The 16,627-nt window shown below is 38.1% G+C and overlaps 1 protein-coding gene across 2 annotated transcripts in view; it reads right to left on the bottom strand.

Annotated features, from left to right (window-relative positions):
- Positions 1-608: 608 nt before the first annotated feature.
- ddah1 (dimethylarginine dimethylaminohydrolase 1) overlaps positions 609-16,627 on the bottom strand; it is an 80,873-nt gene continuing 64,854 nt past the window's right edge. Inside the window, exons 5-7 of one of the 2 annotated variants that reach the window (XM_024279079.2) lie at positions 12,796-12,915; positions 6,523-6,666; positions 609-1,751 (exon numbers count right to left, since the gene is read on the bottom strand). In XM_024279079.2, the coding sequence (XP_024134847.1) occupies positions 1,632-1,751; positions 6,523-6,666; positions 12,796-12,915 (384 nt within the window). In that variant the 3' untranslated portion in view covers positions 609-1,631. The remainder of the gene's footprint in view (positions 1,752-6,522; positions 6,667-12,795; positions 12,916-16,627) is intronic. The other variant, XM_024279081.2, reaches the window with a different exon arrangement.

Below are 16,627 nucleotides of genomic sequence, written 5' to 3' on the forward strand. Positions count from 1 at the left end.
CCTTTAACAAAAATGTAATTATCAAAAAAAATGTACCACCTACGGAGAATAAAATCTGCTTAGAGTTCATTTTTTAAATTGTCAATAGGAAGAAGTAACATCAACTTCATCCACAAAAAGAGTAGAACCCTATCTGGCTCCACAAAACTCGAAAACATCAACAGTAAAAATGAAAAAGTGCGTTTATATTGAAGTTTTGTCTAAAGAAAGACTGTTTGATCACAACAGCACACATTTTAAAGAGACGTTATAGAGCCACAATTTGTAGTAACATTGTAAGCTTTAAACACGCAATTTGGAATTATTCATATCAACTGTCAGGCATGGTGGTGGGAGGATGATGCTTTGGGCTCTTCCAAAGCCTAAGCATTTTGTGTTTACAGACTCAATTCTAGACAAAATTGTGTTCACAATAACATGTTTGTCCATTTCTGGAGTCATTAAGTTCTTGAAGATGAACTTTAACCCATTAAATTTACAGCTGTCAAATCCACAGCAAATACTCTTTTTGTAATTGAGATGACGACTCTGTCAAAATTCCTATTAAACTGATCTGTAATTTAGAAAAGGATGTGCTCAGGTAGAGATGAATGTAATGGACAAACCACTGAATCATGAACTTCTTTTAATGCAAAATTTCATTTTTAGTTGATTTTGGAAATGTAGTCAAACTCCTTTTTCACATTCTTACATTGGAAGCAGTTTAGTGCATCTTAGTCTAAAGTCAAATTCCTATAAATTCAATTCACTGTTGAGAAACATACACAGGTGTAAACTAAGACACGCAAAATGGATTCACAGTTATTGTGGTAAAAAAAAACATGTTTTCCTGCCTCAGATGTTAGCTACGTTTGTAATCGACGAAACTTAATAGGAATATAACTGTTTACAACTTAAAGGAAGTCTACTTTACAATAGCACCCAAAGTGGTTATTATTACACAGATCTAGATCTGTAAACATCAGGCATCAGCTAAGGATCAGAAACAAATACGAAGAATGGGATTTTCTAATTTAGGGACACATTTTTCATCACTTTTCAAAAGTGCTTTAATGGGAAAAAGCAAAAACTGTTTCACAGTTCACTTTTTTATGTGCAATCCTAATTTTTACAAAGACAATTAACCTGGAACTATTCAAATAGTCCGTTTCTATTCACACTTTTTAAGACTTTTCAGTGTCATTCTGTTTCTGATTAGTGTCTCATAGTGCTTTAGTGAGACATGTTGCATGTTGGTGCGTGTATTAATAATATACGTGAATGTTGTATATAAGTATAAAGAGCCTGTAAAGAATTAAATACGTTTGTCTTTGATGATTTGATGCATTCTAAAAGGGGAAAAAACGTCGAAGTTTTACTTCTTTCACATTCTTTTTGGTCTTGGGATTTTTAATATAAAGGGATTTTTCTTAACATTCTTTTGTATCCTATGATTAAGTTTTAAATCATGTCACGCTGTGCAAAGATCAAAATAAGTCTGATTTCTTTCATTTCCTATGAATTTGGTTTTATTCTATACATTTTAAGTGCTCTGCGTTGTTATTTTGTCTATTTTTAAATCTTGGCTCTATAATGAGTAGAGACAGGTTTCGTTTAGCTGCCTCGCACTGACGGACCGCTCGTGAGCATGCTCAGTTGTCGGGTTTCTTCTTGTTGATGAGCACAGAGCAGCAAGTCAGGGCCCCGTCCAACTTGACCTTCTCCAGATTGGACACGGGGATCAGCATGTGGTCCTTTAACTTCTCAAAGACCTGCGAGGCAAGCGGACAGAAGAGGAAGTGGAGGTTACGTGCTGCCATCTCCAATGAATCTTGGACATCTTTATTATCATTTGAGTTTCTACAAGCGACAGACTAGCTTGGACAGACTAATTGGGATAAGCTCCAGCAACCCTGTTACCTTAAAAGGGATTCAGAGGATGAAAGGATGAATACATTCCTATAAATCTCAGTGCTCTTAAAAAGCTATCACTTGTAAAACCTTGTTTCCCCTAAATCATTTCTTCTAGAGGACAAAAATGACTATAAATTGTTGTTTCCTGCAAATAAAAATAAAACTCTCCGCACACATTTTGACAGATTTTTGCTGCACATAAAAAGCATTCGGTGGAATTTGCTGACATCTAGAGGTCAAGCAGAAGATTGCACCAAAATGTGCATAGAGCCTCTTTTTTTTTGCTCCAAAGAGCTACAGACACTGTTTAGTGGAGTGTACTGGTTTATTGATGCATGACAGGCATTTTTGTTTATGGGCTCGGCTTCATAAAGGGAATTTCCCTGAGTGAAACACGTTTTAGGAGCTGAGAATTTAAAGACTGACAGCTTGTTTTGCAAAGCTCTGCACCGTGTAAGTCTTTGACAACTGGAGCATAACTGACTGTAAAGAAAGGAGTAGGCTGTATATTTGAGGTTTGACATCAGACACAAAAGATAAAGCATTGACATCAAACTTCAGCCTTCTAAGCTATCTAAATTGTGTTTATGCAGCAAAATCTGATATAACCCAAAACACTTGACAGGAAAGATTCACGCTGTATAAACAAATGCGTTATGTGGCAGCTTTTACTACATAGTTAACATTTGGTACACATTAATAGTGACGTGTTGTCAATTTTAGTTTCTAATTACAAATATCTGGAAGTAATATTCAGATTAAGAGCTTTAAAAAATGAAGAAGTATTAAAAAAAAAAAAAATCAGTGGAGCTTTTATGGACTTAAAGAACAGATTAATTATGCATGAAGTCATGAAATTAACTTGCTTTTTGATAACAAGCGAAGCTAAGACATGTTTTTGTAGCATTTTTCCTTCTGATGGAGGACATATATAAAGAAAATTAAGCATAAAATTGTATTATGTAGTATTTGTTTATTCAAATTGCTGTGAATCAGGAGTAGACATAAAAATGCAGTCGGAAAAAGCTTGTAAGTTCGATGTACAAACTACTACACAAGTTCCCTCCTCCACTCCATTCAGATACATCTACTTGTAGACAGATATTAACGTCTTCGTTTTCTTCGTCCACGCTTGCATCTGGCTCAAACTGTACAGCTGGATAGCTCGGATATTACTCGTCATTTTTGTTGCAACCGCAATATTAGGTAAGAGTTGTGATTCTGAGGGGCTGTAAGCTAGCGGGAGAGTGTGCAAACAAAAGGATGATGGGATATCAGTGGAGGCTAACGTCTGCACCAACAATCTCACCCACAACCCATAAACTACTGCTGCTATTCACAAACTATGTCCGAAAAAAGGCCCTTTTTTCAAAAAACAACATAATTACAATTAAAAGGGAACACTTTTACAATAGATTAAAATATGATAAAAGTGAGACGTAAATACTGCTAGCACATTTTGGTTCTATATTTAAGTGAAATTTTAAACAATTCATTTGTACATAAGATAAGCTGTTTCCAGAAGTGGACCCGAAAGAAGGTCTGCAACACTTGTTTACTCTTACTTTCCTGTAGTACAAAGCCCTGAAGAGACACATGAAGTTAAAGAGCCAACATTAAAGGTTTCCTTGTCTCCAGGCAAAAGCAAAAAAAAAAAAAAAGTGGGAGTGAGAACTATTACAGCATTCTCTAAAGACCCTTGTAAAGCAGTGTGTCACCCTGTGGACATTTTCCAGAAGAAAACCACTGTTTTCCTACTGCACGTCCAAAGCAGGATACTTTTCTCTTTAAACTCTTTCTTCAACCCTGCTGTGATACTGAGCGAGGCCTTAAAGCTCCGCCGAGGGGACCAACTAAACTCATTTATGTGTCGTGACGCAATACGGCTGACAGAGCTTCTGGTGGTGCACTAAAATTCTGAACCAAAGCCAGAAACCAGAGCTCTTCTGATATGTAATACTAGAACTCATCCAGGATATAGCAGTGTTCTAGTAGAGTAAACTGGTGATGGAGGACACATCCACCTAGAACAATGCTTCTGGGGAGTGGATGAGTTCTAAGCGAGCCTCGACTTTCCATTCTGATTTTGATGCAAACCAGGAAGTAACATAGGATCCATCCTTTGAAAAAACCACCAGAAGCAGGTGTCAGATAGGAGTAAATCTCCATTGACTCCTTTCTTTATTCATCCCCTAATTTGTACACACAAGATAGCCTACTAACTTTTGGGCGCAACATACCAACTAGTTAGCATTCTGTCTGCAAGAAATGCTAATTTGTGCACACAAAATGCTAATATGCAGATACATAATGCTAACTTGCGCGCACAGGAAAGCCTATTAACCTTTTGGCACAAGATACTGACTAGTTAGCATTCTGTCCGCACAAAATGCAAATTTGTGCACAGAAAATGCTAATTGTGTGAAACAAAATGCTAATTTGTGCACACTAAATGGTAACTTGTGCAAACAAAATGGCCTACTAACGTTTGGGCACAAAATACCTAATACAGAATACTAAAATAGAATTCTGTCTGCACAACTTAGCATTTTGTGGGCACTAAATGCTAATTTGTCCACACTTGTGTGGAAAGAAGGATAACTAGGGGCCACAAAATAGCAATTTGTTTGCACAAAATATTAATTTAAAGACTATTTTTTTTCCATTGTCATTTCTCCATAAGAAACAGCCACTGAATTTTTGCAACAATGCCAAGTTTGGGTTACTTTATTCTTAACCTGACAGTGTGGGCTAATGCAAAAACTAACAGCATAGCTCTTTGGTGCTTTTCCCAGTGAATCCAAAAGCTCTAGACATGGAACATCTCTCTTCATTTGGTAAAAGCAATTCATCTTTGGTCTCCATGGAGGACAGGGTGAGTGTAAATAGTGTTTTATGCTGCTACATGCAGCCTTTGATTGAGTATCCTCTATGAGAACCCACCAATAAAAATGAACCCTATGGTAATCTGGAAGCTATAAATCTGAGTATCAAATTTTGTGTTAAAAAATAAAAACATGTTACAAATGTGGAAAAAAAGAAGTGGTGTGAAAGTCAGAAGGACTTGACTTCTAGGAAAAATCAACAAGTGTTTATGCTTTCCTCTCTGGGCCAGAATGATTAATGAACAAGTATTAATGTAACCATATAAAATGAGAAAAAAAAAATCACTTCAGGTCGTACTGTCGGAGCCGTAAGTCAGGAAAGATTGAGCTTTCGCATAACTCCCCTACCACAACATCCGTAAATCCTTGCTCTTTATAGCGCCTCCGAATCCAAAGGGTGTCCTTTTTTCAATCATTTCCAGCCAAGTTCTCATTATGGTTGTTGAGATTTATACGTCGGGTCAAGTTGACTCAGTCCTGTTGCTGAGGATTGGCATATTTTCACCAGAACCCTTTTTTTTCTTCTCACCTTCTTCAGTTTAAAGCAAAAACATCCAAAATCCTCCACACCGCAAACAATTAAAGGTGCCCCATCTCCACCCCCTTCCTGACCCCACAGATCCTCTCCCATGATCTGCAGCCTTTGTTAGGGGAGAACTCTTATGCAACAAAAGCAGCTAAAAATAGACCAGGGGTCAGGACAGGCAGTATTTGGGGTAAGAAAGGAGCAGATGTCGTGCAGCGCATCGGGATAATTGTGTTGACAAATCTCTACCTCAGTTTCCCTCGGGAAGCATGTTCCCATTGTGAGACATGACAGCCAACTGTTTAAAACAACAACAAAAACAACTCCTGCTGTTTTACTTTTATTATTTTCTACATTTTATGTTAATAAAATTACATTAAAGGCTAAAGTCCAAGTCGAACTTCTGGTAAGTTTGAATGGCAATTTGGGAGAAAACATTTCCCAGACACTCCAGATGTCTCGTTCAGAGGTGTATAAAATAAACGGATCAGTTTTATCATGCACAAGTTGAGATCCCTCTGAGACCTCGCTGAGGATTAAAGTCTAAAGACGAGCAATTTAGTGAATTCCTTTCTCCAAAAAGAACTTTTCTTGGCGTAGGGCTTCAACCACAGAGTACATTTTGAGGTCTGAGCGCCGTTCTCTGCAGATTGCAGGTTTATTCCTGTGAGAATGCTTTGATTTATTGCAATGTGGAGTGACCCCAAGCATCAAAACAACAGAGCTACTGTCCAGGCAAGCTGCTTTTAGAAATATGTGTCAAAGAGGAGAGTCATAGTTGATGGGTAATGTAGATCAGTGCTTGAGCAATGTCAGAAGATGAGCCAGAAAACTGTTTTGATAAAGGAAGAGTTCAGACTTGCAGTGCTTTTCATATTCAGTCACAAGAATTTGTTGTTCAGCCACATTGGTCTCCTTAAAAACCTAAAATAAAAACCAAAAAAGTGAATAATTTGGAGATTTTGTTGCATTTTCTGCAGAGTTGCAACAGCTTTGATTGTTTACTGGTAATTTGACGGCAAAGTGTCACTTCCCCTCAAAGTGTAGGCCTGTTGTTGGGAAAGAAAACCGGTCCTGACTGTGGCTCAGTGGTTTTTCCTCCCCTGGACCAGATAAAGAGCAGTTCTCCTAAAATCAAAGCCACCAAACCGACCTGATTGTCCTGACGGTGGTCCATCCTCCAACACATATAACCACAGGGTTAAGATAAGAAAGTACCTTAACGCTCTCTGGAAACTCCTCCGTCGTGCAGTGCAGGAGCACGTGGCCCTTGTTAGGCAGGTTCATGTAGATGCAGTTCGCGGCGAGGTCGTCGGGCACGGTCAGCTTGTCATAGCGATGGTCGCTCATTTGCTGCATAATCTGAGCAGTCGGAGACATAGAGTGACACTTAAGCAGGAAGACAAAACCTTGTCAGTCCGCATAATATTTTATTAGAGCAGGGGTCTGCAACCTGAAGCTCGAGACCCACATGGAGCTCTTTCATCCCTCCAATGTGGCTTTTTTTTGTCATTTTTAGTTAGATTTTGAACATGTCAAAAAACAAAATGATGGGGAAAAGTTTAATTCTGCTGCACAACAGGCTCTAGTTACTGTTCAGAGGAAAAGCGCTGACATTTCCATAACTACATCTATTTTTTTAATGGATTCTACAACAGTGTTTGTGTTTACAATGAACGAAGAAAAATACAGTGGCCATTTTTGCGTCAAGGGATTTGCACTTCAGGGCCACCATAGAAAAAGTATGAGGGTATAATGACAGGAAAGGTCAAGTTAAACTTGAATTTCTTACATTTTGATTAATTTAAATCTGCTGCAGCTCAAGGGTCTTATTTAACAAAGGCTGTATTTTATTTTGAAAGGAACTAGAATGCACTGAATGCTTTATCCCGGCAATTGGTTGCAGGACAAACAGGACAAACATTTATTAAATACATCAAAAAACTCAATTGTTAAAACTTTTAAACTTTCAAAATGTAGCTTTTTTAAAAAAAGGTTTTATTTGCCAAACAATACAACAAACTAACAAAGACAGACATAACAGGGAAGAAACTTAATTTTCTTTAAACGTAGATATGAATAAAAATAGACAGGAATATTATTTCAGAATTAATCAACCTAAACCTTAAACAACTTCCAATATTTTCCCCTCCATAAAATATATATTCCATTGTTAATATTAATAATAATACAATCAAATTATCTGGAGGGCCAGATATAATTACCCTGGGGGCCGGATCTGGCCCCGGGCCTTAACTTTGACACATGTGCTTTATCCCTTTTAGGGTTACAGGGTTGCTGGAGCCCGTCCCAGTTACTATTGGGCAAAGGGAGGGTATACCCTGGACAAGTCACCAGGATGTTGCAGGTTAATGAAGTTAAAATTGTTATACACAGAAAAATAAAACACAGATATAATTGAATTATTGTAAATATGTGAAAGCTAAATTTCATAAATGAATTGAAATGGGGGGTTTCCAGCTCTGGTTGGGTTTGGATCAATAAGTAACTGGTCCAAACGGCTCTTTCAGCATTGAAGGATGCAAACCCCGGCACTGGACAGATGCACAACAGTTAGATCAACAGCATGAAAAGCAGCAGGCTCTGGCTGGACCTAATGAAGAACACAGATGCAGACGAGCGCTCTGCTTTAACAAACATTTGGATTTTTACGTAATATCAAAGCGGGAAGAGGATGGGGGAGGATGCAGTTAAGTGGAAGTCGAGGAGTTTGAGGATGTTATGACCAGAATGGAGGCAGGTGTCTCTTAATGTTTATGAGTAGAACATGTGCAGACTGATGCCTCAGAGACGGGGAGGGAAGAGGAAGTGCAGAGCCAGTAATTCGAGCAGCAGCATAAAAGTCACACTAAACTGTGGACACTGTTAAATGCTTTCCACATAGCATCAAAAAACTGTGACGTTTCCTTGACGTACTTATAAATGTAGACTTGTAGCTGTGAGAAAATGTGATGACGCACATCACTGGGAGGACACTCAACAAGTTTTTGGCCAAAATGAGTATTGCGGCCTAAAACCTTTTCATTTCAGTCCCCTCTCGCTCCAAAAGGGCGTCTACAAAGAACTCCCGCAAGGGTTTTCTACAAATAAAAATGACTTGGATCTTCATAAATCCAAAATGAGGCGTTGGCAAAGGGCTTAAAGTGAAAGCAAATGTGCTGGTTTAAGCACTTTGTCAGGGTTTTCCTGGGAAAATCCAAGCAGCAGTAATGCTGACATAAAACAGAAAAAAAAGAGGAAAGCTGTCATTTTTCTGAGCTGTAAATACCATAATTGTACAGAAAGCTTGAAAAAAGGCTAAAGCAACTCCCCAAGGCCTGTAAATGACAATCTTCACAAAGAGTCCTATGCAAAGGGTGTAAAAGAGAGTTGTGTAATACATTTTACTACTTAATGTACTATAAATGTATGAATATGGCAAATAGTCACATGATTTTACCAAGCAAAAGTAACACTCCAGTTTAGGTTTGTGATCACCATTTCGTCAGAGAGGCAAAGATATGAAACACTAATCACATCAAAAATTAAACCTATTTCTTTAATAACAACTTTTTTGCAAAAGAGTTAAAATAAAGTTTTTCTGGTTTTTTTTCAGGGGTGCAAGAAAAATGTTCTACAGCTTTTGTCATACTTCCAGTGAGAGTATCTTATTCTCACTGGTGTATGATCAGATCTTTAATCTGTTGAGTTTTACATTGTCTTGAGCAAAAAGAGAGTCCTGAATTTCTACACAACTATCCAGGCTGTCAAACAAGATCAGGAAATCAACCGTGCCTTTCTGCTGGATGGCGACCAAGATCCAGTTAAAACTGGAAAATGGACAGCCAAGTGTGCTCAGTCGGAGAGTTGGAAAATCAGGGAATTTACTGGAAGCCAATAAAGTGCCCATTCAGATGGGGATTAACAAAAACTATGTCAACTTATTGGAAGTGATGCTCTTTCTGTGATAATCAGGTTAATTTTTTGGCTCTTTGTGTGAATTTATCAGAAACTCAATTTAGTGACCGTTTCCACCCCCCACCCCCAAAGAAAAAACAAAACAAAAAAAAAACTAAAGTTCAAAATAATCCCTTTTTCCGAACACCACTATTACATGCAGAACAAATAACACCCGGGGGTTCTTCCGAATCCCAAGAGAAGTGGATATTGAAACAGCTTCCTGTGGATGTACTAGGAATGTTTGTTAGCGGTTTGACATTGATGTCATCGTAAAAATGCAACTGGGCTTTCCTCTGACGAAACTGGCATGTTGTCTGCCTTTAAAATCATGTTTAATTCTTTGGGAAGGAATAAAATCCCAAATACCTAGAGAGTTTTTCCCAAAAAACAAATACATTTTCCTTCTTACTTTATTTTTTAACACATTCTCTTGCTGTTTGTTTTTAATTGCCGTTCAAAATTTTGAGGTCACTCAGACAATTTTGTGTTTTCCTTGAAAAGTCACACTTTTATTCACCAAACAACTTGTAAAATGAATAGAAATAATGTCAAGAGATTGACAAGGTTAGGAATACGTTTTTAAAATAATATTTTCTTTCCTTCAAACTGTGCTTTCATCAAAGAATCCTCAATTTGGAGCAAGTACAGCATTTCAGACCTTTGGCATTCTAGTGGTTAGTTTGTTGAGGTAATCTTGAGAAATATGACCCCACTCTTCTAGAATCATCTTCCATAAGTTGGATTGGCTAGATGGGCCAACAGCTCGATGGCAGTTCTTGCAAAACTTGGAGGTGTGCTTTGGGTCATCGCCCTGTTGTAGGAAGAACTTGGCTCCAACCAAGCGCTGTCTACACGGTGTAGCACGGCACTGCAAAATGGAGTGATAGCCTTCCTTATTTAAAGTCCCTTTTACTCTGAACAGATCTCCCACCATACCAGCAACCGCTGACCATCACATTACCCCCACCTTGCTTGACAGATGATGTCAGGCCGCCTCCCATAAATACTTTTTTTCCAATCTTCCTCTGTCCAATCCCCAAGTTCTTTTGCCCATATTGATCCTTTCTTTTGTTAGCCAGTCTCAGATATGTTTTTCTTTGCATCCTGAAGTCTATTTCTCAAACTAGAGACTAATGTTTATCGTTTTGCTCAGTTTTACAGCCACTTCGTTTTCTACTCTGGTTAGAGCCTGTTTGTGCTGTTCTCTAAAGCGAATACTGCCCACCACTGAAAGAAATCTTCAGTTTCTTGACAGTTTCTCTAATGGAATAGCCTTAAGAACAACTGTAGACTATTGAGTTTCACATGAAATTTCTCTTTGTTGCCATTTTGAGCATTTAATTGACTGCTGAAAGCTGATTTTCTCAACATCAGAATCCACGTTGATTGTGTAAATGGCCGAGCAGTTGCAAAGACCGTGTATTTAGGTGTCAAGTATCAGGCAACATGTGTTAAAGAGGGTAAAGTTATTGGTATCTGTGGTCTGATCTAGAGTTATCAATGATAAATGATAATTCTATAGCAGAGCAATGTCATTGTTTCTGATCATTTTTCCTGGGGTAACTATGTCGGAGTAAAACCAATCTGGCCCTCGTCTAGAGCCCTGTGGGACACCTAAGGTGCCCTGATAAGTATGAAAGACACAATGCATGTGAACAAACTGCTCTGTCAGATAAATATGATGCATTTCATGACTTGTGAACTCCTTAGTTTTTATTGTGTAACAACAAAACCTTTCTTTTTGGCAGTAGCTCTACTTTTATAAGATAATTTCTAGAATTTAAATATTTTTGAGGAAGACAACAGTCCCTTACTTTAGTTATTTTTAAATAATTGCAAGTTAACAATGGAAACTTAATATAAGACAAAGTAAAACCAAAGTAACAGCCCTAGAAAACAAAGTCAAGAGGAAGAAAATTCCACTACACCGAGAAATTAGATCATTTATGAAACTGAAGTCTGAAAGCATCCTTGAGGTGGAGACCAAACACTGACAAGCAGAGAGTTATGGTTTCATGAATCAAATGGGGTGTAAAGAACAAAGGGTTGACTTATGACGCAAAGCGTGCTCGGCCGTCAACTAAAGGGAGGGACTGTGAGCGTACAGGGAGTGGGTGCTGCAGCCTGTGAAGAAGTCCATATTTTAGGTGGATGACTTTATGTGTTCAGCTTGGCACTGATGGCCCCAGATGTGACGATACAATCCATCCGGTCAACATGCACCTCTGTAGAGATCTGTTTTTAATCACACGAGTGTAACTCAGTATCCAAATACTTTTATTATGTAAACGTTTTTTTCTTTTTTTTCAATTCAGGTCAGATCCTCCACTTTTAGTGGTGCACATCCAAGGCAGACCATACAGCTCCCCGAGGACAACATTACTTAGTCGGGCTTCGACTTTAAGTTTTACAAAACAGCCTTTGTTCCGAGAGCGCACGGACTAAGAGCCTCACTCCCATCAGAGCTGCGTCTACATCCAAAACAAGCAGTTTGAATTCATTAAAAGTCTATTCACTAGATCTCCCTCCCCTCAGAACCAGAACATTACCTAATTACAAATGCAGGGTTGTTAAAAATCCTTTAAAACAGAAGCTAATTGCTGCAAGAGGCGGTGACGTAAACCCTGATTAGGCAGCAAGCAGTCTGCCATTAAGTTTAGCTGAAGGCCACTCCTCGCTCAAGCAGCTAATGACCACGGAGAACAAATGGGGTAAAGATGTCATGAGTAACTTCTAGAGGATAAAAATAATTAGTCTGTTCATTTATTAATGTGTTCTGGACTTTTGGCCTTGGGAAGATGTTCTGATTGGAGGTTTACAGTCTCTCTTAATTCTCTGTTCTGGGCTCCACCAGTAGGGGGAGTAATCCCACTCGGAGGTTAATTAGATCTGTCAAGGCCGAGGGTGTATGCTCTTAAGTGCGTGTCTTCATGCTTGAGAAATGATATACAGTATGCTGTACAAATACATACTCCAGTGATTTTCACTCATGTGTAACATTATAAAAAAGAGGCAGACATGCTTAAATTCTGGAGTTCAAGGGATAATTCCAGAGGAGGGAAGGGCTGAGCTTTATTACACTCTTGGTATAAACTACCAATCTTTTTTAAGTCATGATGTAAGACATTTTTTTCTATTTTGTTTTCTGCTGCTGTAGTGAACTAAATGTTATCAGAAACGTTTTTTTACAGTAGTAGGAACAGACTGATTGATGAAGAGACAAAGGTTGTGTTGCTGAAGCTGCAGGGCTAGTACTAGGGGCACATTAGCAGAGAATAGGAAATTCTGCAAGGAGATTAAAACTGCCAAAAGGCACCGAGTCTGCTCTGAATCAACAAGAGCAATGTTCTGTCTTGTTGAAAACTTTGTGGAATCAAAAAGACGAAAAAGAAACACAAAAGTGTTTCTGCACGATGCATCAAGACAAACCAGCTGCATCACAGTAATGAAAACATGAGCAGTAAATTGATTTAGGTGTTTCCATGACTACAAATGAGCAAAGCATAAGAGCGTGCAACACAAACGTCATACCTTGAGGGCTTTCTGAGCGTGGTCACTGGAGCCGATGACTATAAGGCCGGGTCCCCCCATGCTGCAGAAGCTCTTCAGGTGCAGCCCTTCCAGCACCGGCACAGTGGAAACAGCATAGTCCTGCAAAACAGAATGAGAAAAACTCTGTAAAGGACAAACACAGGAGATAACTTGTGACTTTAATATTTATCTATACATTTTTTTTACTAGATGAAGGTTTTTTTTTATATATAATATTAAAGGGTAACCAAACAGGGAAGTTGGAAGTTGACTCCACCCACAGCCGAAATTTGAAAATCCAGTCAGAGGGGTGGGGCTTGGGGGCAGGACTGCTGATATTACTGGAGCTGCAGATCATGACGTGGGACTTCTGAAATGGTTTGACCAATCACAAAATTCAAATTTAATGCCTAGATTCAACCTGTAGGGGGCAGCACACAGACGGTTTTTGACTATATTTTCAAACATTAAACAAGTTTGTTTTAATTTGTCAAAAAAATTGGCAATGACACCCCCAATTTGGTTACCCTTTAAACAATGTATATATTTGTAATGCCAATAACCAAATCTGAAAGTCTTAAGATTACAACTTTACTATGATTCTCTCCCTCTCAGATCATAGTGAGTTTAAGAAGGCAAACTTTAACAAATTAGAAATATAAGTTTTAGGAAAAGTGGGGCTGATAAGAAACAACACAGAAGGTGGAAATGTAGGTTGTTCCAGCTTTCATTTAGGGAAATTCAAATGTTTCCTTGAGATGTTTAGAAGCAACAATACAACTTTTTTGATGCATCAAGTTTTATACTAGGTTTATAATTGATACTGAAGAACAGCTTCATCTTATTCCTGAAGATTTTTTTGTTTTCTCCCAGAGGGAGCAGCAGATGCCGTTTATTTTTTCTTTCTTAACCACAGCTGTGAGGACTTTTTCTTCAAGCTATATTATTTAGCAGGTTTGTGAATAAAATGTAATATGAAGTTGATTTAGTCCCTAAGATCTTATTTTATCATTTTTTTTAATTAGCCAGAATTCTATTTTCCCACTGTCTAACCCACTATATTTGTGTGTTGAGTTAGTCACATACATTGTAACCCTAAACAAACAAACAAAAAAAAAAAAGAATAAGCTTGATTCACATTACAAAATGCTGCATCTAGGTTGTATTTTGTAATACTAACATTGAATTAGCTTCAATGTATTTGCAAGTTTGTAGGTTCTTGTTTGTAAAAATGTATGATTTGTTTGCATACAATTAGAATAAGCCTCCTAAGTTTTAAAAAAATTACACATTTCCAAGTCATTTTTCCATCTGAACTTTGTAATTAAATAGAATCTAGAGAGTCTTGTAGTAGAAGGGCTCTGTAACGGAAACAGAAGTGTCCGACAGATATTGATGCTCAGAGGTTTATAAGTGGGATTACAAAGCAACTTTTCTAACCTTGATTTAGGATGCTCTCTCTAGCTGTAATATGTCTACTTACCAAACCTTGTGATTACAGTATCAGCTTATGTAAGTCAATACCCAACACTCCTGCAGCTGATCACTGAGGCCAACTGGAGGTCAAGGAGCACGAGGAACATTTTATAGTGGTGCGTATTTCAAATTTTAATCTGAACTGCATCAATAAACACTTCAAAAGATCCGCAGAAAATATTTACTGCGGCTCATGAAGCGTTAGAGGCATTTCTGGCGAGTTTGTAAGAAGTGCAGAGGAAAAGCACCAACGGTGCTTACAGGTTTCGCGGGAAGGACATTCCTCCATTGAAGCTTCTGTTCCTTAGAGAGTACTACAAAACACACTTCTGAGAAAACAACTGTTTCAGATAACTCGACTCTTTCAACCAAAAAAAAATGTTAAAAGGGCATTTAATAGGAGAATCGCACTGACAGAAATACGGCTCCTCTTCGCTGCACAAGAGTTTCAGAGGAATTCTGTTTTGGGTTTGTCCAACATTAGCAGTTGATCTTCGAAAGGGGTAAAAAACTGATGATTTTCCAAAGTTTGAAAAATTAGAACAATCATCGGTATTCCCATTCTAAAGTTGATCAATTGAGCATTTGATTCAAGTGCTGACATTCTAAACTTCCTGAAGCCAAAGTGGGATCCTTCTATATCAGTGAATTGTACTTTCAGTCACAGTAAAATAGAAAACTTTGCTTCCTGATTTTAAGAGATTACATATTTAGAGTATTTTTTTTTTGTTTACATGCCATTTTACTTCAAATGATGTTCAGCTTCATAAAACATTTTAAGGAATTTAACCGCATATTTTCCATTGTTGCCTCTCATTGTGACTTTTTCCATTCATGTTGTCAAGTTTCCATTCAAACTCCTCTGTTTGCACAGTTACTGGACTGCGGTTCCCTTCGCTGTTTATGAAATAATAAGAGATTAGCCTTTAGCCGTTCGCTTTGCCAAAAGTTTCAATGACCCCATCCTTGTTGTTTTTCTGAACCCCTTCCTTGGCTCTTGTTCAGAGGGTCTGCAGACGAGTCCTGGGAATTCAAGCCTTTAAAGTGAACTCTCTCCGTTCCTTACCCACGGACAGGAAGTTTCTGTGTAAAATTACAAGTACAAACCATTCTTCTGTGGTTATCGAGATTAAGAGGATAAAGGGGTAAGAAGCTTTTGCTTTTTATCTGCAGCGGCGCTCTGATCTAGAGCCATGTTCTGACCAGGAAGGATTTTATTGACTAAAACAAAATGAAAGCAGAGCATGCTGCTTCTTAACCCACATGTATCTTATTGGCTGAAAGGTGGAATTAGCAATTCTTAGTGTGAAACAAACAAACCTCAAAAGGAACAGCGTAAGAACCCCAAAGGAAACTATCCTGTACATCTGCATGCAGTTGTCGAGCACTAAACAAACTTGGCAACAAAATGATCTGTAATTTGATAATGAAAGGAAAAACCAACAGTGACAGGATGAATCAATCTGATAAAAAACGGAAAAACCAATAAAAAAAAAAAGCGCCTAAGTGATTTTTCTTTGGTGTCATTTGCTGGAGACGCATCATTAAGTCTCATCTTATCAAAGATAACTGGAAACACAGAGGAATCCATAATGAGGACTTCAAATCAGATACAGACAGGAAGATAGATAGAAGCAGTAGAATAGAGCAGATTAGCTGACTGTAATGTGCTGAACTCTTGACATCATGACCTACCTCTCATTTTGTGAGTTACTCAGCTATTTGCCACTTTATAGACTCTCCTAAATCTTCTAATACAAAGTTATATATAAAAATAAAAAGCTTAGTTATTCTTCAACACCTGAACATGAAAATAGATTACTTCTGGATACATCTATGCTTCTTTTATTATGGCAATGCCATTTGGGACCAGATTTTTCACAGAGGAAGCGTCTAAATAAGCTATTCTGACAGTGGCAGCTTTCTTGGATAGATCAAAACTACTTGGTAACATGTTGTCGATAAAATCCACGGTTTTGATTTGGCTTTGAAACAAATCAAGACAGTGTGCTGATGGGATGCTAACAAGACACTTTTCTAAAATGTTCAATTGAAACAAAAAAAAGGTTCCTGTGTCAGACAGATCCTGACTTTACTCTGAGCCTTTTACCACTAATGTGCTCCAACATATTGTACGTTTGCAGAAAGAGAGTAGAAACATGGAACTTTTTCTTCTCTTGCTGTTAACCTTTTTCTTGGTGAACATGCTACTCCTTTTGGGGCTGTTTTCCACCACTTCTGGGTCTGAAGCGGTCTGCAGGTACATCATTTACACCAGGGGTCACCAACCTTTTTGAACCTGCGGGCTACTTCATGGGTACTGAATCATACGAAGGGCTACCAGTTTGAAATAATA

The sequence above is a fragment of the Oryzias melastigma genome, linkage group LG4 (genome assembly GCF_002922805.2).
Source record: "Oryzias melastigma strain HK-1 linkage group LG4, ASM292280v2, whole genome shotgun sequence".
NCBI classification, from domain to species: Eukaryota; Metazoa; Chordata; class Actinopteri; order Beloniformes; family Adrianichthyidae; genus Oryzias; species Oryzias melastigma.